At 41.4% G+C, this 26,782-nt stretch overlaps 1 protein-coding gene across 4 annotated transcripts in view; it reads right to left on the reverse strand.

Moving 5' to 3' along the window:
• Nucleotides 1-215: 215 nt before the first annotated feature.
• The window catches only part of sgms1 (sphingomyelin synthase 1), a 41,689-nt gene continuing 15,122 nt past the window's right edge, over nt 216-26,782 (reverse strand). Inside the window, exons 1-6 of one of the 4 annotated variants that reach the window (XM_036547593.1) lie at nt 15,881-15,947; nt 5,276-6,148; nt 4,965-5,082; nt 3,405-3,558; nt 2,427-2,593; nt 216-1,663 (exon numbers count right to left, since the gene is read on the reverse strand). In XM_036547593.1, the coding sequence (XP_036403486.1) occupies nt 1,493-1,663; nt 2,427-2,593; nt 3,405-3,558; nt 4,965-5,082; nt 5,276-5,883 (1,218 nt within the window). In that variant the 5' untranslated portion in view covers nt 5,884-6,148; nt 15,881-15,947 and the 3' untranslated portion in view covers nt 216-1,492. The other 3 variants (XM_036547571.1, XM_036547578.1, XM_036547586.1) reach the window with 3 other exon arrangements.

Genomic DNA, 26,782 nt, shown 5'->3' on the forward strand with positions numbered 1-26,782 from the left:
TTTACTTATCTTATTTAATTTCCGTTACCACTTGTTTGCACAAGCTCCATCAAAAAAGAAAAAAAAAAACAGGAGGAAAGCAAAGACTCAGTTCTCCCAAGAGGTAGCCATGAAAGAGTTTAAAGAGGAAAATCTGCAAACTTTCATTTTTCTGCAAGTAAATGACTCTGACATTGAAATAAACATGACTTCAATCAAGGGTCGAAAGGTGTCCGGAAGGTTTTCATTTATTTTCACTTGGATTCATTTTCCCAACCGTTACATCACTGACAGCAGCTTCTCCCATTGGGTGGCTTGTAGGTTAGCTATGAGGTATAGAACGGAGGAGTGGTGGAGTGGGGGAGTTGGGGGAACATTCTTTTTGTCACCATCCGGACCTCTGCAATTCGCCCTAATTCTCTTTCCATTGTACTGACCTGGGATTCCTACGGGTGTGAGTCCCAAGCCATACAGCTGTTTGGCATAGACAAATACAAGGATAAGGGGAGTGCTATGGCGATTTAAAACAAACGGAAAAAACACATTGAAATGATTGTACAATAAAATAATGGCTGTATGTCATATATAATAATGATTCATCTCACTTACTTTTTCAAGCTTACTTGGCCTGGAAAGACATTTCTAAAACTAAAATAATTCTTACATTCAGGAAATGGATAAAACATTGAGGTTGTCGTCCTTCATACATACATCAATATATGGGCTTTTGGTCACCACTTCCACAACAGGATGCCCCCTCTCTGTGGTTCAAACCAAAATAATCATATAGCACACTACACTGTCGTCAAAATAAACAAATACATACATGAACACACCATAGGGCTGTACAATCAAGATGAGAAAGGCACTAGAAAACATGAAATACACTTTAGATTTGTCTCTGTCTGCTTTGCTTTCAAATGTAAAAATCTAAATGTTTCTTTTTTAGCATTAGTTTGAAAAATAAACCTGTGAAATACTTAGAAAAATCTTTTTGCACCTTTGCCATGTTTAGCGAGGACATTTACAAAAATGTTAGTCTTTTAAAAAAAATTTAAATTAATTCTGCGTCAAACTCCTCCAGATCATTTAACTTTTCTCTTAGATGCAAACTTACTTTGAACATAGACCTTTTACACTGGGAAAATGGCTTAGAGCCTCACTGCTGAGACCGACACGATCCTTACAATTTAAAAAGAGAACTATGCTTTAGTTACATGGAAATAGTTGAAATGCTTGACGGATCTACAATGAAGCACTTGCTAATCGCAAAATACAAAATCTCTATCAGTAAAAGTAGTGCTTACAACATGTGCTCTCATCTGCTCCAAAATGAAATGCTTTGGAGAACACAAGTCACAGTGCTGACACCTTCCGACTGGGACCCGTCAAAAAAAACGACCGCTAAAGGAGGAACAGCGAGGAGTTCTTTAGGGCATCTTCTTGTGATAGGTTTGTAGCACTTTGGGCAGTCTTTGTGGGTCCCCTCTCCCGGTCGCGGCGTCCCTGGTCGCTATGTGTCTATCCGGGTGTATTTCGTCTGGCTCCACCGCGGCGGCCTCCAGGAGAACGGCAGCTCGTAGTTGCGCGGGACGATGCCTTGCACGTTCTGTTCAAAGTACTGGAAAAATCGGTACCACCACACCCTTGAGAAAAAGTTACTTTGAGATGTTTCTTTAAGCGCCTGGAAGAAAGGAAAAAGGAAAAAAGAGGAAATGACAAAAGTGTAATTATCAGGTTATTTTTTTGTACAATATTTCAAAGCAATACTACATCACAGACGGTGAAGTCTAATATATAGACCAAAGTGCAAACAATGCGAGCAAGATGTACAGGAAAGGGCAAATGCAACTACAGCCTACATCAACTCCTTTAGCTATGACAAAGACGCAGAAAAAAAACATGTTTTCTTCTTTAAAGTGCAATTCAATGCCAGAATGTGTTGTTGTAATTAGACCCAACTAAAGACATTGGGGTTTCCAGCAAACATTCAGATTGCCTGAAGCACTACTGTAAATATTTACTGAAATATGCCAAATACCTACTGCCAATTTCCTCACTTTCACTGGTACATTCAGAAATACATTCTATAGCCATTATTATGGCCATTCAAAATCTGACAGATCAATCATATTCCAGCCATTAATTACCATCAATGTGTTGATATCTCAATATTTAACATAATTATGTTAGTACCTGATTTGCTGAAAGATGAACTGGCATGAGGAAAACATAAGCTGCATAAGACACTCTGCCTTTTAAATGTAATAACTGATATTTCATGAAAATAATTACATATGCCCTTTGATATCACACTTCATGATATTCTAAAAACTATGTAAGGTAGCAATCCAGTTTCCAAGACAATGCCTGAGGGCCCAGTATCCATCACCCTTACGGGTGAGATCAGACTGCCTGTAGGTAAGTGAGAAGTTCCTTAGACCTACCTGCTGGTTGGCCATGGTGTGGTACCACCAGAACAGGCGTGTAGTGATATAGTATGCAACAACTACATCCACAGTGTAGTGGTCATGTGCCAGCAGAATGCAGACGATTCCTACAGCGCTGAGGATCCAGCAGAACCAGTGGTAACACCAGAACCTCTTTGGAGAATCTGGGAGACAAGCACATGCATATATTCACACACTTTTCATCATTCAATTCTTCTACTTTCATTCCTCCTCAGCGGCAGTAAGCACTGCCTGCTAACGTCAGAACTGCACAATCTCCTCTTTGCTCCCTCCTAAGCTTTCACCTCAAATGGATACTGTAATATTAAACTCTTTAAAAGTAACATGGACAATCCCAGAGTCAATGAACCACTACAGCAAGAACTGCCTACGTAGTTTTACAGAACAACTTACTGTGTTCTTAGAATATGACACTTTTCCAACTCTAATGAAGAACTTCCCAGACTCTTCTTAAACAACTCACACTTTGTATGTAGTCAATTGACCTGGTTCTTGTATCTTCCCAATAATGCATGATTTTCTATTCATAGTGTTTTTTCCTGTTAGATACAGACTGAAATGCAGTGGGTGATGGAACCCTGATTTCATATTAACAATCACTTTATTCCTTGAACTGGATTCAAATGCAGCTTTGTATTGTTAGATTTCACTGATCTCCAGACACACAATACATATTTTATGTCAGCCAGAATATGTGATAAATGATAAAAAAAACCTTAAAATGATTTCCAATATAGGTCTCCTTCTGTACTTCTGTTATATTATGATAAATCCACACTGGACACAACTACCCATTAGTTTCCTTGACAATGCAATCTCAAACTGTCCACCAGATGTCACTGTTATATCAATGCGATGCAGGGGACTCTGAACCATGGGTCTTCAGGCTAGACTGGATAAGGTCTTACTCAAAGTAGATGTAATTTATCGACTTTGGAATGGAGGGACACTTACACTCTTTGATAAACAGATAGGTGAGTGTCAGCATGACGGTGTGGCCGCTGTACAGGTAGTCCCCGCACATGTGGTGAGAGCCTGTGATGGACAGGCCACCTCCCGCGATCATTTTCAGCACTCTGCGCATCTGGGCCTCCCAGTCTCCAAACAACTGCACAAAAAAAACAAAACAAAAAAAAAAAAAACAAACAGATCACAACATGGGAAAAGCCCTTCCACTACGGTTTCAAAAACTCGCCACACCATGGGAACAGCTTTTCTGCTACAGATTCAAACACACTGACCACAACACGCGTAACGCCTCTCTGCAGTATCAAACTTCCAACTGTCTGAGGACTGAACACAGTGACAGGCAAAAAAAAAGGCAGTATGTATATTTTGTACAGATGCTAGATGCTTCGTAAACTTGAGCCGTGGTCTGTTTCAAGTTAGGCCAGGCTGCTTTGGGCTGCGACCCCAACTCTAGAGTCACAGCCACTGTTGTGGAATTCTAAAGAATCAGCTGCCGCAATTGGACAGAAACTGCCAAACGAACAGAGACCGCTGGAGACGGTATCCTGCACCGATCAGGAAACCAACCCCGCAAACCGCTGAAATCAGTCTTCGCATATAGCAAGCATTTCGTAAAGGGACTCTGAGAGGATTTCCTGGCATGTGCAGGTCCGCACCCTCACCCCACGTGTCCCTGTGACTCACAGCTGCTGGGGCTGGAATGCGCTGGGGGGACGCGGGGCTCTCGCTTCTTCAATGACAACACCCACACAACCACTTCCCACTTTGTAAATGATGCACGCGTCAGATCCGTTAGCTTACGGATTTTGTCTATTCAAGCTGTCCGGTGTAATACATTCACACATGTAAAAATATACAGAGTATATATATGTATATGGAGTGTAGTAAATGAATTTACTACATTGTATATGTTAGATTTGGACAAAAAAAATTATTTGAATATACAAATAATTGTCACTCATTCATTCACAAGAAGCCTACTCCTCGCATCCTAGCAGGCGAGAAACATTTTCAAACAACAGTTTGGTGGCACACGTGTCAGATGGCGTTTGGTCACATGAAAGAGAGTCGACACGATTCAACATGATAAATCATTCTTGCCAGCTGTCAGGTCTGGTCACTCTGATATGGTATATGGGATGACACAAAGTGATCAAGTTGCATCTTCTCAGCCAATCACAGTAAGGAAATAAAAACCACCATGTCCAACAAGAGTTTGACTTTCAAGTGTCGGTCAACTGTCCACCACACTTGTTTACAATCTCTAGGGCCTCTTGCATGCTGGGAAATACTGGCATGAAAATTCTGCTGATTTAAAAATATTTCGACTTGCAACTTTAAAACTGTTCATGTTTCAGGTTCATCTGAAGAAGTACAAAGTGTGGCCCTTGTGCAACCATAGAAGGCAATATTACTGTTGGACTGTCTGTAGTCATTCTTTGTGTTTCTGTAAATGCAAACCAGTTAACATTTTTCTTTCCCTTGTTTTCTTGAAGAAACGTAAAACATTAAAAATTAAGATGAAAATTATGATGAAGGCCTTACCTTGGGAGCACACTTGAAGTGCCTCCCTGGTACTGGGAGAGTAGTGATGTACATGGTGATACACCTGTACAGGTAGAGTGTACCAACAATGAAGAAGAACCGCCGACCAACGATGGACCTAAAGGGAAAGTCACAGTGGGTCATCTTAAAACAAACGTATTTATGTGGCTGTAGGGTATTTTCACTTGCTAGTATTCAATGGAAGTTTCATATATTTGACACAGAGGGGGAAAAAAAAATAAAATAAAATATAAATATATATACACACACACATATATATCAAACCATTCCAGCTTTAGTCAGTAACCTACTTGTACTTTAGGAGTGTCCACTGCAGCAGCCACAGTGCCACCAACAACATGCCGTTGATCTCACATATGGAGAACGCCCACTCGACCCTGTCGAAAATGTCAAAGAACTTGTCGGGCAGTGGCGGGTCGGTCTCCATGGAGGGCACGCGCTCATGGACCACGGAGATCATGACGGTGGTGAAGACAAAGCAGCACACTGCGTAGAGGAAGGCAATTGCGGTCTTCCCCCACTCTACCGGGTAGGGCGAGCGCTCTGGCTCGGGGATGGGGATCTGGACGGCGTCCTTGCGGAAGCCGTTGAGCACGCCGTTCCTCTTGGCCTTGCCGCCGCCGTCCCCGTCGGCCGCCACGATCGCGTGTCCGTTGGCGTGCCCGTTCTTGTGCGCCTCGATGTGGTGCTCGATCCTCAGGGTTTCAATCTTGTCCAGCAGCTGCCGTCCGCCGTCTGAGGTGACGAGGGACAGCGGGGGGCTCTGGAAGTCCGCCTTGGTGAGTTTCAGGAGGTCCTGGCCATTCAGGTGCTGAAAAGACTCTGAGTACTCCGGCATGCCCTCCTCCGTCAGCCACTGGGATACTTCCTCTGTGGACCACTGGGCCACTTTCTTCATCTCAGTCTTGGGGGGGACGGGCTCAGAAAGGGGGCGAAAGGGAGTCCAATGGAGTGCAGGTGCAATCTGATTGGTCTATGGAAAACAAACACCTCCCCAGGTCATGCTTGTCTCGTGTCAAAGACATTGGGTACAGACACCTGGAGGGTCCGGTCTGTCATGCTCAGGTCAGGACAAAACCACAGATCTTCCAAAGGTATATCCACCCAAGTGTTGTGTTATGGTCCCTCTCACACGGAATACTTCATTTCCAAATGCTTCTTCCCTTCGAAAACAAAAGGCAAAGATATAAGATGTAACCTTCAACTTCAGCATTCCAAACCTTTCCATAGAATATTTAAATAAGGACAAACCCATGAACTTGTTGTAATATGAATTACCACTGCTGGGGAAAAAAGGATAAAGTCCCAGGTGATACCATCTTGTGGTTCTCTAACTGTCGTACAGAGACTGTTCTGGCGTTGTGGTCACTTTACACACCACATCCTGTTAGGTCCTGCATACAATTCAAGATCTCTTGAGCTCACTTCTAATTTTGAAATCACTAAATGGCTTTGCCGTGAGATGCATCAGTAGCTTATCACAGCCTTACATCCCCTCACACAAACTATGCTCTACTGACTCTAGCCTAGCAGGAATAAAAATGGCACTCAGTGCATAGCACTTTGAGCCATTCAAGATCTTACCAGAAGCAGGGCAGTGTACTGGGAAGAGGCCTTCAACACGTTGATTCCACCTGGTACATTAACCTGCTTCTAGAAAAATCTGGAAATGCTGTGCATTTCCCATCCCTGCCTACTACCATTCCCCCAAGACTTTAACAGACTTTGTGTTATTGGGGATAGAGCATTCAGGGTAGTGGCTTCAATGTCTGGAACACACTACTCACATTTATCAGATCTTGTCAAAAAAAAAAAAAAAAATGATAACTATATAATAACACTAATGGTAATTATATTACAACCTCATACAGGAATAATAAAGTTCACAACACAGAGTATACATATGAATATGTAATATACAAATGACAATAATTCCTAATAAAACAACTTTGGTACAGAGCAGCAAGAATTATTTCCAATGGGCATCATGGTGAAAAAATGTGGTAAAATAACTAAAAAAAGAAATATAGTGTCTAAAAATTATCCTTAAAACATTTAACACCAACACTTTTATATCAAAAATGTAAAAACTCACTTTTTACCATGGGCTACATTAAAGTTTAACCGTCTACCTTCTTCCTTTATATATGCGTCTTGTTTTATCTTGTATCGCTTAGTTTTTAATCACAGTCATGCCCACCTCATAATTCTTCATTACGTTGTGTTCTTTTTGTCTACAGAGGTCGTGAGTCCTAGAAAGCCGCTTTACAGAGATATGCATTATTTATACTGAGAACTGATGACCGCGAGTTTTGTGGTCATATCTTTGCTAGCGGTAATATAACGTGAAAGAATTAGCCATAAATTAACACGTTACTAATGTGCTCCGGTTCTAGCATAAACATTCACCATACAGGAGGGGTCCTGCCAACACATACAAGCGCCAAACTTGTTACTGTGTGAATATGCAGATTATGTTTTTAAAATACATACATACATACATACAATAATGATACAATAAAACAAACATAATGCTACCTAGCTAACTTTATACTACAGAACATTAACCAACAGCTTTTTACCAATAAGTGTCACTGCTGACTATAGATTCAACAGTAACTACATCATTTAGAAAAAAAAACTGAAGTTAACTGGTTAAAAGGTGTTAAAAGTGAATCCTTGTGATCCTGGTGTGTTTTTAAGGAACAGAAACCGAGGGCTGAAGGTGGCAATTGAGTTAGCTAACGTTAGTCATACTGGACTTTACACATGGTTCAATGGCAAAGCTTCTTTTCTGTCATGGTCTTATGATGAAGGGGACACCGTTCGAAGCTAATAAGGGACGTGGCTTCAATTCATTTTTTTAAAGTGAAAACGGCACGACAGTAACTATCGAGCTTGCTTGATAGAGCGTTAGCTACATAGCTAACTAGCCGTCCACTGGACTATGCGACTGGCCAAGCAAGAAAATTAAAACCCGGTCAAGCTTACCAAACTGGCGCAACATATGTGGCACAGATTCGAGAAAATCCTAGAAATAAAACATACCGCGTCCCTTCCGTCCATCGTGCCCAGCATAACAAAAAATGCCGTCTTCAAATCCAACAGGTGATCCGTGGCTTAACGTGGTCAGATTTATCGATTGATAACACAGATTTGCTACCGTTTTCCAAGAACTACTCAAGCTGCCGTTCGCGTTGAACCGACGGAACAGTTAAGTTAGCAACCTAGCATGCTACCAGCAACCATCTACGCATAACTTCTACGGTTCATCTGCTTGCACCACGGACCGTAAACTGAAGCACTCGAAGGCGGACCAAGAACTCGTGAGTGCATGTTAGCAAGGGTGTGGCAAATCTGTTTACAAATCTTCTCTTCAAGGTGGGGGGAGGGGTGTCTAGTAGATTGGTTTACGTTGTAAAAGGATCCACAGCCTATTAAGACAACGGACAGCGTTCTCGATGGTGACAGAGTGTATTTCACTATTAAATGCAATGTTAAGCGTTGACTATCAGTGTTGAAAATTTCTTAGGCAGCCAACTAGTTCAGTCACCACGCTGTATGTGCAGTAGTATGGCTAGTACTAGTATCTAGAGCATCACTAAGAAATCATGCTTTGCTAGCAATCACGATCGCCCTATTAACTGCTGCTTCGGTTAAAGTATAAATGGCCTTAGCTAAGAGGCAGACTTGTTGACTCATCTCACAGCAACAATATCCATTCCTAGTATGTTTTCATCACTGTGATATGATTGAGTATGACACTCATATCGATGCACTCCATTCGGTCCATTCATAAGACTGGTGTAAGAATCAACAGCATACCAAAAACACTTAGAATCGCCATAGTAGATATGCTGATTAAATACGCCACAGAATCAATCAATGTGATTACTGTGAGTATGAACTGTACTGTCAGTAGATCCTGCTCAAAAAACCCCAGATTTTGTTCTCCAACTGTGTTTTTTTATGCAGTTTGTTCTCCAACTGCATGAAACCATGCATAAGTTTGTGTGTTGGAATTTATCATTGTACTGCGAAAAGTAGAACAGTCAAGATTCCAAATGAAGCTGTCTACCACACCAGTGCATGTAACCACTGCCTTCTCCCATCCCTGGAGATGGGAGTGCCATTTTGTACTACAGAAACAACATGTGTGTGTCTGTCTTTTATTTAATCACTGTAACTGCGATTAAGAGTGTGAGTTCTTTATCATAGTTGGCAGTTCTGTGGTTGCCCACTTCTCACAAAAAAGACACTAGGGCAGAAAGTGAAATTCTGACTGGATGGATCCATTAAAGATAGTTTATAGCTGGTCAGTACTTGAGAAAATGTTTCTGAGGATGTGTCATGTTTGATGAATGCAATGTGAACATTAGCTAATGTATTCTTTAGTGTGTGAACTGAGACTCTTTAAGCAGTTAGATGATGTGCTTTAAATATTATATAAACCAGAGCAATGTGTGAGTGATTACTGGACTAGTTCTCTGGAGGGATCCACAGCTATATAGTGGATGCTGAAAAAGTTGTACAGATGATTTCCTCAAGTGGAAAAACCCACATAATGCAGAGCTATATTACAACACTGTTAAGAATGGTTTCCCATCTTATTAGCAGCTATGGGGCACAAACAATCACCTTCATAATCCGCATACAGTTGCATACCAGTAAGCATTTCATTTTTCAGGATGAAGCTGTGAACATTTCAAAGAATGAACACATGTAAGGTTAACAATATTACCGACATTCAATTCAAATTATACTGACACAACAGTTATGTGTTCCCTGTATGTTCCTTATGGACTGCTAATCCACACTGCTATGGAATACATGAATACATGAATTATACATGAACAGCTTTGAAATGCTAACGCAGAGCATTTATTGTGTAACATCATGTATATCCTTTTTTGGAAAAAAAACTGTTTCAGAAATATAAATTACCTTTTATGATTAATTCCTATTTATGACACATATAATGACATCATTGAAGTCTGAAGTGCTACAGAACCTCTTGGGGGTGGGGGGTGCTCTCGCTCTAATCAATACAGAAATACCTCAAATACCATATTATTTTAATCTTAAATAATTTAGCTACAGCCTGTTATGACACTTCAAGTTTGTTACTAATACACTACACATGCAAATACATTTCCTGCACTGTCTCTCTACTACAGTCATACTATTTTAAAATACTCTGTGTTTGAATTTGTTTGTTCTGTTGCATGAATGTACTGCAAAAATATAGTAACAGAATTCCTGTGCGCTGTTTTAAGTCACACTGAATAAGGGCATTCTGAATAATTACAAATTTTCCTCATGTTGTATTATGTACACACACGTACTTTAAAAAGGAAATGCAATTCATCATCTGAGGATGGGTTTTGTGGTTTCCTGTTTTGTTTTGTGTGTTTTTTTTTTTTTGTTCTGTTATAGCAACTGGTCAGGATGATCAAACACATAAAATGGTTGTTCAAACAGTCTCAACTATCATCTTCTGCATCTGCTTAGTCCTGACAGCACACCACTCTTCTGCTCAGCCAGCACTGATCACTCTGAGCATCGGAAAGTATGACTAGTCCCTGTTTGGGCTCAATCTGAATGCAAAAAAGGCATTGCTGTATCCATGCAGTGACGCATACTGACTGATTGGACAGAATCACTATGCCGACTAGTGTTTATCAGGAGTATAGAGGGCAGAGAAACACTATAGACTAACAATTTTTTGGTCATTTCACTCTATACAAATTATTAATTTCAGAATAAATGTCACTGGTATAGTAACTGAAAATCAAAGTAGTTACACTGCAAGCAAGATACCATGAGAAACTGTTCTCTGTGTCTCCCAAATTTCCTTTTAAATTGTCAAAAAAAGTTATTACACCAGTGCCTGATATTGCCTTCTAGAAAGACCCATTTTCTCAAGTATGAATTATGTCTCTCAAGTGCGCTGGTTCACAGCATTGTTTTAAATCTCACAGACGCAGCATTGTTGATTGGTTAAATCAACTCTGAAAGCTAGTAAACTTATCGTCATACTTGAAAATCACTAGCATGTCTAGTGCAAGTAAACCTGACACACGTTATGGCTGGCCTACTTCAGAATCACAGAAGCCAGAGCTGAAAACCTGTGCGGTTTATGTGTTCTGGCATTGTACTGTGTCACTAAAGGAGCTAAATCAGGGGCTAAAAGTATACTGTGCTGCCTCATCTCCTCATCTTGTACCTACTTCATGAAGAAATAATTGACACAGGCAGTAAAAATGTAAGCAGTATTTTAGAGGATATTTTGTAAACATTCAACACCAAGTCATGACATTTGCAGTATACATAGCACTTAAAACATTAGGAGACTTCTACCTGTTTCAACACATAGTTGACCTTTGGCCGTCAACATATTAACAAATGTTTCATCACCTCTTCGTTTTGACTACTGGGCGTCTGTATTTAGAAGAACATGATTAACTTTATAATAGAATGTATTTGGGAGGTGTTACGCAAGCGTTACAATGTACTGCCAAATGAAAAATTATGTCATTTCAAAATCAAATCATGCTATCAATTTCTACTTTTTCTACTTATTAGCCGTTTTCAGGTCCAGAATCTTGCAGATTGTGTTCTACAGTGATACTTTATGCTGAGTAGAAGCCATGAACCGTGGACCTAACTTTCTGACAACGTACTGACTTTTTTCACCCAGTCAAAAAGTCATCAGTGATCGTTACACCTTGTAGATCACACAATTTTCACTAGAGTTCAGGTGTTACTCAAGTATCAGGTGCTAAGTAATGTTATATTATATTGTAATTAAAAAAGGTAGCTTCAAATCCTCAAACACCATATGACTCGCCATATCTCCTGAAGAGTTTCTGGCTGATTGGAAATCAAGTGCAGCATTTGCACAATTTTAAGGTTTTGCATGGCAGTTTAGCAGTCTTATTTACTCTATTCTCTGCTTACTGGGTGGCCTTACAACTCAAAGTGCTAAAATGGCATCTGTACAGGATTTACTGATGTTTAAATTCACTCTCCATACACTGAAACGAGAGAAGAGAAGAACCAGATGCTAAGCTACGTGCAACAGTGGACCCAAGTTATGAAGACGAGAGAGATTATGAGGCAGGGGGTACAGGAAGTTCAGCTTGACGTTTCTCACATGGTCATTCTAAACTGTCAAGCAGGATAAGCCAACTCACTATACAACCTAATCGTAAAATTTCCAAATCATACAGTGGAGTGACATGTCCTGTCTCTACTTTAAGAGAGCAGAAGAATGTAGCTTAGAGCCATATGTGTCTGTAGAAAAGTGATCAAAGTAATCAATGAAAACAAATGTGTCAGCAATGACCCTACACTACAGCTCTAACTGAGCCTCACACACCAGATGTATCATATATCTGTTTGCAGCACATAGCCTTGTGTAGCACACACAGCAAACATTTTGGAAAGGCATCTGAAATGTTGAAAACAGAAAAGTAAACCACCAAGGTCACAACCATCACTGTTACTTCCACTTGGATGGAACTTTTTAAATGCAATTCCTGCAAGTCTAGTTAACTTAAGCTCAAGATATTCATCTGTTCATATGGAGGTCATCATGGAGACAGATGTCTCAAATTCTAGCTCTGACTAAGGCAGAGTATCCTGTAGGCAAAGTATTTTATTCAGTAGATGATAAAAATCTGTACATATTCTTTACCTTTGTGCTTAAAAAACATTTCATATTATATTTTACTTTCCTGTTGAAAAACTAAGATCAGTTAAGCATACATCTCACGCATGTTCCTAAATGTATTTTAACAAGACAGAACACTGTGTGTTTAGCAAATGAAAAAATGTGAATCAGCTATTCGGAATATTCTTCGGGAGTGTTTACCGTCAGCCTTTTTGGTACACCTAGTCCATGAGTGGCAATGCCCTCAGATTTCAGTGTGCCAAAACTGGCACTCAAGTTCTGTAAACACATCTCACAGAGAACAACCAGTGCATTACTCTCTTAATGATAACCTTGCACTCTTCACACTTTCCCCACAGTCTCATTAGCGAAAACGGCCTCTCCTGCTCCGAATGGTCGCTTTAAATTCCTTCAACTTTTCAAAAAACAAACAAACAAAAAAAAAAAAACCCTGAAACAACAGTAACACTGCTCACTCGAGGACAGAAAGAGCCAGAAAATGACAATGCTGCTCTCAAGTTGCACAGCGGATTCAATCACTGACAGCCCTGTAGCTTGGGTTACTGCTTGCGAAGGCACGGAGTGTGGAGCGTGGGAAAGGGAGGCTGATGCCAAGTCAGGCCTCTCTCACTGTGTCCATGACCAATCAGACACACTCAACTTCAGTACCTGGGTGGGGTGCTATTGGATCTAACGAAACTGCAGTGAACCACCCCCCCCCCCCCCCCACACAACACCTCTTTCCTCTCACCAGGTTGGGGGTGGGGGAGACACAAGCGAGGACGTGACAAATGAGCACGAGTGGTTATCACCAACAAGCACTTTCAAAAAAAACTTCCTGTTTCTGCAGTGTGTCTAATGTACATGTTGAATTACAGTTAATTCTAAAGGCACAATATGGATACACTTCGAGGAACTAGGAAGGATCACATTCTGCATTCACTCTTTCTGCTTTTGCTGGTGATGTACTATTCAGTTTCGTCGCAATGTTTACTTTAAATCAAGTTTAAATTAAATCAAGAAGTCTGTATTCACCTTTCATCTATATCATTTATTTGGCATGCAACACAAGAATGTATACCTGGGCAGTCCCATGCCACAGTTTCTAAAATGCAAGAAGCTAGGTACAATATGAAATGTAATTTCAAGGTTTTGGAAAGCCAACACAGCAAAGGACAGATTTTATACCAATAAACTCTTTAAACAAATATTATATGGCTGAATTTTAAAAAAAGGAAAAAAGTTACATTCGTGTTATTGAAAGAAATATTGTAGGAGGCTAGCTAGCCATATTCATAAGGTGTTGTCCATCATAACTTAAGGTAATTTTCCACAGCACCTTTCAAAAAAAAAAAAAAAAAAAAAATCAAATTTTACTGTTTGGCTAGAAATGACATTCTCTCACTTCAATCACTTTGGGAAAAAAATGGCACAACAGTTTTCTGAAGCATATAGGCCTAAATTAAAAAAAAAGCCCAAAGACTTTCATCAAATTGATAAATGGCACTCCAAACTATGGAAAGTTATAGAACTACAACTTGCCATGGTTTTGTGTGTGAAGATTCAGCATTACAGGAGGAGTTCAAGTTTACTTTGTGTACAGTAGATTGACATATATGTAAAATAAACCTCCTTACATATTTTAATATTTTTGAACATTTTCCACAGCAGAGGAGGGGGATTTTAGAAATGCTTGATTCCTGACTCTTACATGGTGGCTCATTTTCAGATTATCAAAATTGGCACATTCAGCTTTGCTTTATTCTTCAATACCGCCTGTGCTGGTTATTCGCAACATTAAGAGCCATGTAGAGCAAGCCATTGTAAAACACCCACAATGCCCCAGTTCAAAATGTCTGGTTAAAAAGTGTACACATCAGGCCAGTGATCACCAGTGCACTATTCTACTTTCCTGTCCTTTCCTGTCTTTGTTTTATAATTCTGCTCAGAGTCCCCCTCAGCTCTCAGGTCATTGAAATGAGGTTTTACCCAAAGAAAGAGAAAGTGAAAGAGAAAAGGGGGAAGTAAATAAATACCTTTGCATATTTAAATACATTTGATATTTAATATCACGCTGACAGCAAGTCATTTTGCCAACACATACAGGCCTATGCCTTTGAATGAACATGTATGTTATTTTTCTTCTTGCTATACACACACACCTTTTCTCCTGCACTGATAAAAAGTTGTCACACCTATAGTTAACTAAGTTGTTTCTTCACATTTACAGTATGTTTGTTTAGCAGATGCTCTTACCCAGATTAACTTCCATAGCATTCTATTTTAACGTGTTATCCATTTATATAGCTGGACATTTACTCAGGTAATTCCAGTTAAAAACTTGGGAGCAAACTGACAACATCTGGGTTATGACGCCCGTTCATTGCCACCAAGCCACAATGCTGCTCACACTGTTCCTAGTTAAACGTATTTGCTGAAGTCATACGGCTACACTCCCTAGTGCAATAATGTACTTTCATTCCAAGCTGCTGACATCAATAGCTTGCACTTGTGATTCATCAAGAATCAATCATTCATTCACCAGTAATCAAAGACCCCACTGAGAAAACACAAGGATACGCATCATGCGTTCCTGCTACCCAAAAAAACCTGCATGTCCTCCCCAACGGTTTACTCTGGCGCAGAACTTAGAAAACAGAAAATAGATGCCTGCCTGTTCACATCATATTGTGGTGTTTGCAGCGTGACCTTTCCAAACCAGGCTATATAATTAAATGCCACAATCTCCTGAAACAAACATTGTGACACTGTACTAAAAACTCAGGGAGGGTATGAATATTGAGTTCTGCCTCTACTGAGAGGAGAAACAAAACTATAAAAGGTTGTACACAGTTCAGCTGTCACCATCTAGGAAGGCACAGTATTCATTTGTAACTAGGCTGAAATCTCATTAAGAATTTGAAGTTAAATGTCCCTTTAAAAAAAGCCAGAACGAAAGCCTGTACATGTTTTAGTAAGCATAGTGTTAAACATACACACACACACCCACACACACTCACCGCACACATACACAAACAAACTGAGATTAACGTTAGGCAAAGCAAACACGAGGCACCTGGTATCCGGAGCTCGATCTGCCTCGCCTCGGCCAGCACAGCGCTGTCGCTTGGCTCGTCCGCCGTTAGAGGAATTCGTGGCCGAGCCGGCCAGAGAGAGCAGCTCTGTCGCCGCTCCCCTCAAACGGAATATGTTAACTCACCCTCGCTTCTGTCGGGCTCCGCGGCTGGGCACAGCGCTTCTGGAGTCAGCCCCGCCCATCCGCTGAGCACTTGACGGTGGGTTAAAAAAAAAAAAAAAAGGCCCTGTTCATCCAACTCTTCCCAGCTGACACGCTGTCACCATGACTAGTTTCCTATTAACTTGTCAGCCACTGAAACATTCAGGGGAGGGAGTGTTGCTTTGGAAATGTTGCCTGGTTACGGCTCACAAACAGGCAATCAGCAACCACTTAGTTAATATTAAGATTTCATTCTGTGTTTAACTGTTTGGAAGTCATGCACTTTCACAAAGGCTCCTGCTACTGCAGCTGATGTTTGCAGACAGAATCCTCCTGACACCCGATTAAAGTATTCTGTATTCATAGATAGAGCAGCTGAAATTTGATAATTTCCTCGTGTTAGACATGAAGGTCACTTTTAGACATGAGGACCTAAATTAAAAAGAATAATAAAAAAAGCTCTGGTTCATGTTGCACGGCTCAAAAAAAGTCAAAGCATTGTGATGTGGCAGTAGTCTCATGCTTTCAGTGAAACAGAAGTACACAGTGCAAGGATTAGGCTATTTATGAGCAGTAGTGGTGTTAAATATCTGCAGCTGACACCAATTTCAAAATCACTTTCTTCTCACTCTTTTGCTCTCCTAGCCCCTGAACAATACTTCTCAAAAAGCAGTTTCCAGTTACAGGGACTTTACAGCCCCACTGAAAACAAACACAAATGTGATGGGGACTCAGTCCAATGCAAATACATTCTGCTCTCACCTGGATAGTATTTCAAAACGGACCAACCCATGCTAATGATATTTACTCTTTAACCGGTGCCAGTCTAGGTGGATGTGTCAGCCAGGGGAAGACAGTTATCAGTGGAAAATTCCGGGTGTTTAGCAACTGAGACGACGTAGGTAGAGTACCACAAATGAAACGAAAATAATATTTTTGAAAGGAACAATTCAACTTTTGAAAAATTCAAAAATGTAGTAGAATGTGTCCTTTCAGTGTGTTCTCCACTGTAATCTGAAACTTTAGACTGAAAGTATAGGATGGGGGGGGGTGACAACATTAAGGTTTCAACACTAATCAGCCAAAATAAATTTATTAATACCGCTGTGCCGACGTACATTGTTAGCCTTTACAGTGTCTTCAGAAGAAAAAACAAGGTATATTGCGTGATTGGGACAGTTAGAAAGAGAGTCCCCTCCACTATTATAAAAAAAACTCCTCACTCCAGTGTCTACTGAGGCTGCACATTTAATTTCACGGCAGCCCCTGGTGCTTAAGGCCATTCCAATAGCCATTAGACATTAATCTGGCCATTCAAGCAAGAGCTAAAGGACGCTTGGCAGCAGTGACAATTCACTTGGCAATCTAATTCACACACTTAAATTTTTCCAGTTTGAAACACTGGGGTTCAGGGCACTCGGGAGGTGGGAAAGTTATATTACTACATTACATATATTCTTAACAGATACCATTTTCCTGAGAGGCTTATATTCCTTATATCATCCATTTACACAGACATTTACTGCAGCCATTGAGGTTAAGCATTTTGCTCAAGAGGTGTAACAGTACTGTCCAACCTGGGAATTCAACTGGAAACCCACCTCCTTAACCACCAAAAGGTTACAGCACCACTGGATACAAATGCCACTGAGTCAGAACCAAAACTAAAATGCATGTTACTAGACAGAAGTTAACAATTTGTGATGTAATAACATGATAAGATTTCCAAGCATTTGAGCTCCTGGCTATCATTAATGAAATACACACAGCCATGCACAAGGGTGTACAGTGATCTGAGGATTGCTCGTGCCCACGAGCTGGAAAACGATGACCCCGTTTTCCCTCCCAACAATAAACTCAGTGCGGGCCACTTGTGTGCGATCCCCTAAATCTGGCACCAGTGTCATCTCATTGCTGTCAGATTGCCACACGATTAGGCTTTGCTAAAGCCACGTCAAAGGGGTGGACAGGAAGGGATTAGCACGGGTGAGACCGGCCACGTGACCAGCTGGCCTCCTTTTTCTGCGCGTGCTGATAATTTCATTCCCGGCGCTCATGGCTGCGAATAGGATGACGGAGTTGTTTGCTTCCCTTTTCTGGCGTGGGCCCCCGCGCCCCCACTACCTTGAGACATGAGCAGATACTCCTCACTCCACCACATGACAATTAAGAGCGCACACTTCATTAGCACTTTGCCCCAGACGGGGGGGTGGGGACCTGCTACTTCACAGACTGTTTGCCGAAAATAAATGACGAATAATACGCTGCTTCAAAAAACAAGATCACTATGCTTCGCTAAGCCGGCAGGCCACATCAACACACCAGGCAGCCGTTTGTCAGCGAGGCTTGTGGGTTACAGCCCTCACTCCTGTCCCCCAGGAAGTGACTGTCCCGCCGGTCATCATTGCCTTCTGTCAGAGGAACAAATAAAGGCCAACCCTCTCAGCCCTGATCACTGCCTTAGCATACGCCACACTCTGTGTCTCTACAGATAACAGTCAAATTATTTCAGGGGAGCTCTAACTAGACTATTTTAAAGAAACGTACCTTTTTGAGACATACTTGTATTTCACCTCTTTCACTACACACAGTGCAATGTATCTAAAAACACAGCACCTCCATTTCTGTTACAATCAGTTGTTTTGGGCTTTTTTTAGACATAGATCATACCACAAAATAAAGCCTCACTACAGCCTTGTATCTGAAACTGTTGATATGCAGATTTTGTGTCACAATTTGACAGGGGCAAGAGACAAGGCTGCACAAATAGAACGCCTCTGTAACTTTGCCAGCTCTTTGGCCCCTCTCGGCCATGACCTTTCCAACTGACTGGTGAAGGACCATTGCAGAGTTAATGGGCGGCATGGGCAGGCTCCCATATACTCGATCCAGGCATCTCTATGAGCTTGATAAGACTGAATGTGCTGCAAGCTCCAGTCATACTGAAAATCCTGGGTTTCAACAGGACTAACAATGCCAAGCCCTCACCCTGCAGGTTAATATGATGCATTCAGCATTCTCATTTATCACGCGGTGACCGTTCTAAAGCAGACACAGATTTCTAATTAAACTGGAATTTCTAGAATGCTAGGCATTCCGACACAAAATAGCAATTGTAGTCCCAGAATGTGCTTTTTGGGATTTTTTTATTTGTATTTTTTATGGACCCTTGTTTATTGTTGGACTGCCGGGGAATAAATTAGTTCTTGTGACAGTGTGTTTAAAAATGTGCGGCTCACGGCATTGTAAAAGGTTGAATAAAGCTAGCAGTGTATGTCTATGTAGGCCTACAGTTATTCATGGCATGCGCATTCTCCAGGTCTTTCCAGCATTCTCCAGTAGGCAGAGGCACACACGCCAGCCATGCATGGCTGGAAGACAGCTCATGCAGGGGGATGAGACATGACTCACTGGGGGATTCCACTGACAGTGCCCCCTTCCTGGCCCTGGCACTGCCCCACCCACCAACCCTGTTCTGGAGCAAAAATCAGTGACAGCAAGGGGAAGTGAACCCCACCTACTTCAAACACTATAGGTTACGAAATGCTCAAAAGAACACAGAGAAAATTGAACGGGGAAAAGGGGGGAGGGGTTCACATCTGACTGTGGCCCTCATGTGCACATGCAGTTGTGGCTCAATTCACTGCTTGTTGAGACTTCCCCCCCCACACTGCACTTGCTGGAGGTAGGGGGGTGGGGTGAAGATACAAAACATGTTGAGCTCATTTGCTGAGACATCCCAGCAGAGAGAGGTCAGGGCACACGTGGGCCAAAAGAGCGACAAGCAATTTTATATGTCCCATACACAAGCACAGCTTCTTCGGACACCGAAATCAATCCTGCAGTCCGCAGGGAAGGGCCGTTAACTCTGAGAAACAAGCGCGTTCAGGGGGAGCTTGAAGCAAGTGCCAGACTGCTCGAATGTTTCCTGTCAGGGTCCTCTCATTTACGGCCTTCTGGAAGAGTGCTGAGGCCTCGGGTAATGAGACTCCTTGTACTTATGGGCGTCGTCTATTTACACTGACATGGGATCAATTTCCTCATTCAACACACCACTTTGTTTCAGCAAGCACCAAAATGGCCTCACTAATGAGCTCTGCTTAATTATTTATAGCTACAACACTCTAGCTACTAAACCCGCCATACACACAGCATGTATTGACAGATCAGTTGTGTCAGTCAGGATCATTCAACTCAACCTCAGCGGTCTAACTGGTTTAGAGTCTATTCTCAGCACTATAGGCTGGAAATCTGGGAAATTTAAAACAGCACCATGGTAACAAAAGAAATTTTATAAAATGCACTGCTGAAACCACTCATGTGTGTTTCTAGAGCACACATTCAGCTATACATCAGTGTGGCTAGGGGTTGCTGTAGCAATTTCAACCAAAACCTCAGCCCAGGCCAGGACTAGGGCCCTCAATTATCAAACGCATGTAAAATTGTTTCCATTTTGATACTTACAAGTGCAATTTAGAATGATTGTACACACAACAGAGGTGTGATTTATGAAACCATCACAAAACCAACATACAACCGCTTTTAAGTACATGCCTTTTCGGCACGCTGTACACAAGTTGCTTAGCCTTCCTATTACTCTAGCCATGAGTAATGTGCACATTCATGGTCACGGGTACAGTGCTGGCCAAAAGTATTGGCACCCCTGCAATTCTGTCAGATAATGCTCAATTTCTCCCAGAAAATGATTGCAATTACAAATGTTTTGGTAGTAATATCTTCATTTATTTTGCTTGCAATAAAAAAACACAAAAGAGAAAGAAAAAAAAGTCAAATCAAGTATCAATTTACACAAAACTCCAAAAATGGGCCGGACAAAAGTATTGGCACCCTTTGAAAAATCATGTGATGCTTCTCTAATTTGTGTAATTAACAGCACCTGTTACTTACCTGTGACACATAACAGGTGGTGGCAATCACTAAATCACACTTGCAGCCAGTTAAAATGGATTAAAGTTGACTCAACCTCTGTCCTGTGTCCTTGTGTGTACCACATTGGTCTTCTTTCTTTTCTCCATACTCAAAGAACTGTCTGAGGACTTGAGAAGCAAAATTGTGAGGAAGCATGGGCAATCTCAAGGCTACAAGTCCATCTCCAAAGACCTGAATGTTCCTGTGTCTACCGTGCGCAGTGTCATCAATAGGTTTAAAGCCCATGGCACTGTGGCTAACCTCCCTAGATGTGGACGGAAAAGAAAAATTGACGAGAGATTTCAACGAAAGATTGTGCGGATGGTGGATAAAGAACCTCGACTAACATCCAGACAAGTTCAAGCTGTCCTGCAGTCCGAGGGTACAACAGTGTCAACCCGTACTATCCGTCGGTGTCTGAATGAAAAGGGACTCTATGGTAGGATACCCAGGAAGACTCCACTTCTGACCCAGAGACATAAAAAAGCCAGGCTGGAGTTTGCTAAAACTTACCTGAGAAAGCCAAAAACATTTTGGAAGAATGTTCTCTGGTCAGATGAGACAAAAGTAGAGCTTTTTGGGAAAAGGCATCAACATAGAGTTTACAGGAAAAAAAACGAGGCCTTCAAAGAAAAGAACACGGTCCCCACAGTCAAACATGGCGGAGGTTCCCTGATGTTTTGGGGTTGCTTTGCTGCCTCTGGCACTGGACTGCTTGACCGTGTGCATGGCATTATGAAGTCTGAAGACTACCAACAAATTTTGCAGCGTAATGTAGGGCCCAGTGTGAGAAAGCTGGGTCTCCCTCAGAGGTCATGGGTCTTCCAGCAGGACAATGACCCAAAGCACACTTCAAAAAGCACTAGAAAATGGTTTGAGGGAAAGCACTGGAGACTTCTAAAGTGGCCAGCAATGAGTCCAGACCTGAATCCCATAGAACACTTGTGGAGAGATCTGAAAATGGCAGTTTGGAGAAGGCACCCTTCAAATCTCAGGGAGCTGGAGCAGTTTGCCAAAGAAGAATGGTCTAAAATTCCAGCAGAGCATTGTAAGAAACTCATTGATGGATACCGGAAGCGGTTGTTTTTTCATTGTCTTTTGTGTTTTTTCATTGCAAGCAAAATAAATGAAGATATTACTACCAAAACATTTGTAATTGCAATCATTTTCTGGGAGAAATTGAGCATTATCTGACAGAATTGCAGGGGTGCCAATACTTTTGGCCAGCACTGTATGCGTACATCTATGCACATTCTTCTATACACTTCTATATTGATAAATTTCACACTTTCCTGCATAAGTGTGCGCCCACGCACAGTAAACACACATTTGCACAGTCGCACATTTGACACAGGAGGCCTCGGGTCTCTCCTGGCCCTGGTTTTGGTGGGGCCGAGCGGAAGCAGATGCATTCAGTGTGAGTGTGTGGCAGAAACAGGATGTGTCCTCTTGTGACACGTCTCCTATTGCCAAAAAAGCCGAACCGAAGAAAGGTAGGCGATTTGTTGCAATACTGCATTTTGCAGAATGTATTTGGTTTGCTTTTCTGCGCACAATGTAAAAGGGATGCACTGGCTTTGTCATTTTTTTTTTTAACAGTACTGTTTAACAGTAAAGCACCACCCTGTCATGGCTCTGCAACTAAATGCCCCCCCCCCCCACCCCACCATCTCTCACGAGTAACAGTTACAACAGCCAAAATGTAATACTAAACAGTTCTGTAATAAAAATGGTAACTTTTGTTTACATTTTCCAACAAGCTAATCAAGATATTATCCATTCTTATTGGTTTCTCTATACTTGTAATTTGAGGGTATATTGTAACTGAAGTTGAGAGCTTGAAAGAGTAATACAGCTGGGCCCACACCTTTCTAGTATAATTTACACTTAGCGTCCACCTGCTCGGTTATCAGAGGCCGCTGCCGTATCTGTCTCCAGCAGACACTAACAAGGAAGGAATTTGCTGTTAGCGTTTCTCTACCCAACATGAGGAAGAATTTTCATTACCCAACCCAGAAGACATTACACAGCTGTTTTCCCAATCCTACTGCCAGGGTGAGGGCAGTTTTTGTTTGTTCGATTCAATGTAGTCCTTTGTTGCTTGTGGAAGTGCGCTGACAGATCTGCACTGTGCGCTTTAACAGTCGCACCATTGGAGGTGGGAGAACAATACAAGTGGGACCAGCGGTTCTGCAACGCCCTTCCCTGCACGCGGCAGTCAATACATCACTCCCTATACCACACGGCTCACAATGGCTCCCTGTGTTGCAGGAGACGTCAGCTTTATGGTAACGGAGAGAAACGATCTTGCATTGTATGCAGCTTGCTCCCACTTGGAGAATAACGCATTTCCATGGGTCGACAGGGATCTAGTTCAATTGGAAGCAAAGTCGTTCACTTACTGATAATCAGACAGGGAGGAAACTTCATATACATCAACAGTCTGCAGCAGTCAGTTGACAAGTAGCAGCACATACTCAAAATTGAAATCTTATATCCTACATTATAAAGGTAGCAAAAAGGCTGTTATTTGAGTTTATCATACTTCTTGAAATGTGTGTTCAAAAACATATGTTCAATATTTGAACACTGAAAACATTCGATACAAGATGGTACACCCTTTATAAAGTCTTATCGACACATTCTGTGACAAGTGACTTTAAACACAATCACAACAAAAACCACTGATAAATTACAAAAACAGAGCTCCGACTGTAACACTTCTCTTGTGGGAGCTTACTGACACACCAGTGTCCATGGCACAAAGATTTCAAGCCCACGCCAAGTCATGCTATAGTATCAAATGCTATGGAAATTAGCCTACAGGGTCCGATAAGGATCGCTTCCTGCAGTCTCAAGCTAGACCTTGATTGTTTCAAGATCAAATAATACATGAAACGCTACCCCGTTCTCAAAGAGAGCACACAAGAAAGTGCCGTTTCTGTTTGTGTCCAGAGGGAGTCCTTTTTTGGTCAAACTGAGAGGTAGAATCTCCAGACAATCACTGAAATGTAGGTCTTCGCTGGCCGAGTTTTATATTTTGTTACTAGGAGGGATTTTTTTTGTCATGATCCTGGCCTCCACTGAATTTCTTCGGAATATATTCCCCAATGCACAAATATCAGTTTTTAAGTTTATTTAGCTTTAGTATGTAGCTGCCTTCATAAAAACAACAAGGATGTGTTTGAGATGTACAGACTATGTAGCAGCTGTGCTGTTATACCAATTATTCAGATGAGTTCTTCTTTAAGTACAAAACAAGATCTTATACAAAATGAAAGGCTGAACAGCTAAATTGAGGACCTTCATAAACTTTTCTGGAAATAAAGTTCTTCTCCATAATCAAATTCATTTTGGTAACCTAAAAAGGGTAGCAAGCAAAGCAAATCATTCCTTCAGATGAGGTTGAAGTGTTCCAGAATTTTCCTGAAGAAGAATGTTTGAATGTTTCTGAAGTTGTTCCTGTGAACCCATCTAAACATGACCTTTCAAGAGAAGACGCATCACAGGCAGACCTCAATTAGGCTGCAATTAGCCTTTACAGACAGTAATTACCCTTTTCATTGATTGCTCTTGATCTGGGTTGCTTTTTCACGTCAAAAGCCTTTCTGAAACATTCAGATCCACTTTGCCATAACCATCCTGATTGGACTGCATGTGTACTTACAGCCAAAAATAATGACTAAAGAAGTTTTTGTGGCTTACCTCTTCATTGATTGGCCTTTTCTGTAAGATGAAAAAGAATGCAGGCATACTTCATAACTAAACTCCAACTCAACCCAAAATGCAACCAAATGTTCATGTTCTATAAAGGAAAGCTCTCAATAGCACCGCACCTTAACAATTTGATACTTTTTCCAAATTCGGGCCATTTTCATGTTTTGTGGGGGCCATGATGACTAATTTGCCTGTCTTGCTGTGCAGAACAATACATTTTGGTCATTTCACATACAGTTTTCCCATGATGACAGATCTGTAATTTCTGCATCCAGGATGCATTCCATAAAGCTGCGCTCCATGCAGTCTGTGTATGCAACCCTACAATGCCTACATCAATGTAACACTAACTACATTGCATTTACGGTCATCTACGGTCATTACACCATTTGACTCACAGTGAAGAATCAATTCAACAGTGGCAACTTCGTACACGCCTGCAGGACTTCATACCAGGGCTGGGCAACTTAACGTATATCAATATATTTTCAAACAAGATATAGGATGAGACAATACCGTTTATATCGATGTGGTTTGATGTTGCGTTACATAACCTGTTTCTTCCGTAAAGCCATGCCAGTTTGCATCACTCCTCTCTCACGCTAGGCTTCCACACAGCGAAACACCTCGCAAATTTTGCCCTATGACTTTTCGCTCCAGGGGCGTGGTCACGAAAACAGCAAGCAAATTTGGCTATCCTGTTAGTAGCAAGTATAGTTGTGGTGCGGTGACGTAGCCAGCTGGCAAGCTAGCTAGCCAGCTAGCTAGCTATTGTAGCAAGCAATTCAGCTAGCTTGTGAAGTCAACCAGTCAACTGTGATGAAATGGCATAGACATTGCGTTGTGTATGCTCTCCACCAATTTAATTACCTCCCGTTTTTTTGCCGTTCATGTTCTGAATACAATGATACCCTAAAAATACAGATATGATTTTTGGTCCATATCGCCCAACCCTACTTCATACACAGAAAAACTAAGGTAAATCTGAGTGCAGGGCACAACAGGATTACGTCACAAGTTTTTTGGCAAGGCCTCATTAGCCAAAACAGTTCCTGTGCTAGAGGAGAGTCAATGACACCAATCCCCCCACTGGATTCCAGAGTTAATTAAGAAAAAGCTGAAGCAGCGAAGCCCTCTGCTTGAGATCCACAGGGTATAACACTGAGCTCCAAATGCACCGCACTAGTTATCTCATAGTATGAAACAAATCTCCCCTAGCTTCCTGTGCCCAGGGGCTCAGGGCCACAGTATTGCTTCTTTGTGCAATTCTAATTAATCCTTAAAGAAGAAGGAAAGAAGAAAAACCATCAGCCCTGACAGCCAAAGACGAGAGCTCCAGAACTGATTTAATTAAAGCTCAAGTGAAGGGACAATTTCAGGAGTTACCGCTGCAGCTCCTCCCCATGAACTGCACAGCCCAGCACTCACTCAAGCCACTCTGAATGGCAATGCAGAAACAAGATCCTCCCCTTCCCTGGACCACCACTTATGAAATAAAGTTGGTTCCATGCATACCAACTTAAAAAAAAAAGAAAAAAACAGATTTGCGGTCATCACAGCTCCATCAGACAGAGCAATTATCAGGAAGGTTAATTACCATGTGCCACAACTGCTCAGCCACAGCTTTATGAAGTCACAGGGTTCCAAATTATAAGGATAATTATTATATACTTTTTTTTTTTTTTTTTTTTACTTGGCTTAAGTGAGTCATTACAATTTAAAGACTTACTGATGTATATGAGACATGGCTCTAGCAGACTACAGCTATGTCTTGTATATAAAGCTCGTTAATTGACACCAAGGCAACACACAAGGACTGACTATGACTATATGCAAACACGGGGGATTTGGAAAACCTATCTACTGTGTTCATTCTATTGTCTTATCACTAAGGCTTATTACAAAAACACATCCTATAGGACAGACATTTGTAGAAATGTTTGAGCTGAAAGTTCAGAGTTCATTTTCAGAGTGTAAACATTTATATTATATGGAACTCAACATTCCTTACCCCCTTAACCCTTCCTTGGAAATCCACCATTGGGCATGGTACCAATTTACCGTAAATGAAGCTTCCACATAGCAAGCATACTGCCGGTTATGCTTGCCATTTTCACAATAGCACATTCAAGACTTTAGCGACTGATCTACGGATGTTGTTAAATTTCTAGTGTCTCCACTTTCCACAACCCCCCTGTCATGTTCATTTACACAAATCTTTAACTGCATCTCCACGTG

The sequence above is a fragment of the Megalops cyprinoides genome, chromosome 1 (assembly GCF_013368585.1).
Source record: "Megalops cyprinoides isolate fMegCyp1 chromosome 1, fMegCyp1.pri, whole genome shotgun sequence".
NCBI classification, from domain to species: Eukaryota; Metazoa; Chordata; class Actinopteri; order Elopiformes; family Megalopidae; genus Megalops; species Megalops cyprinoides.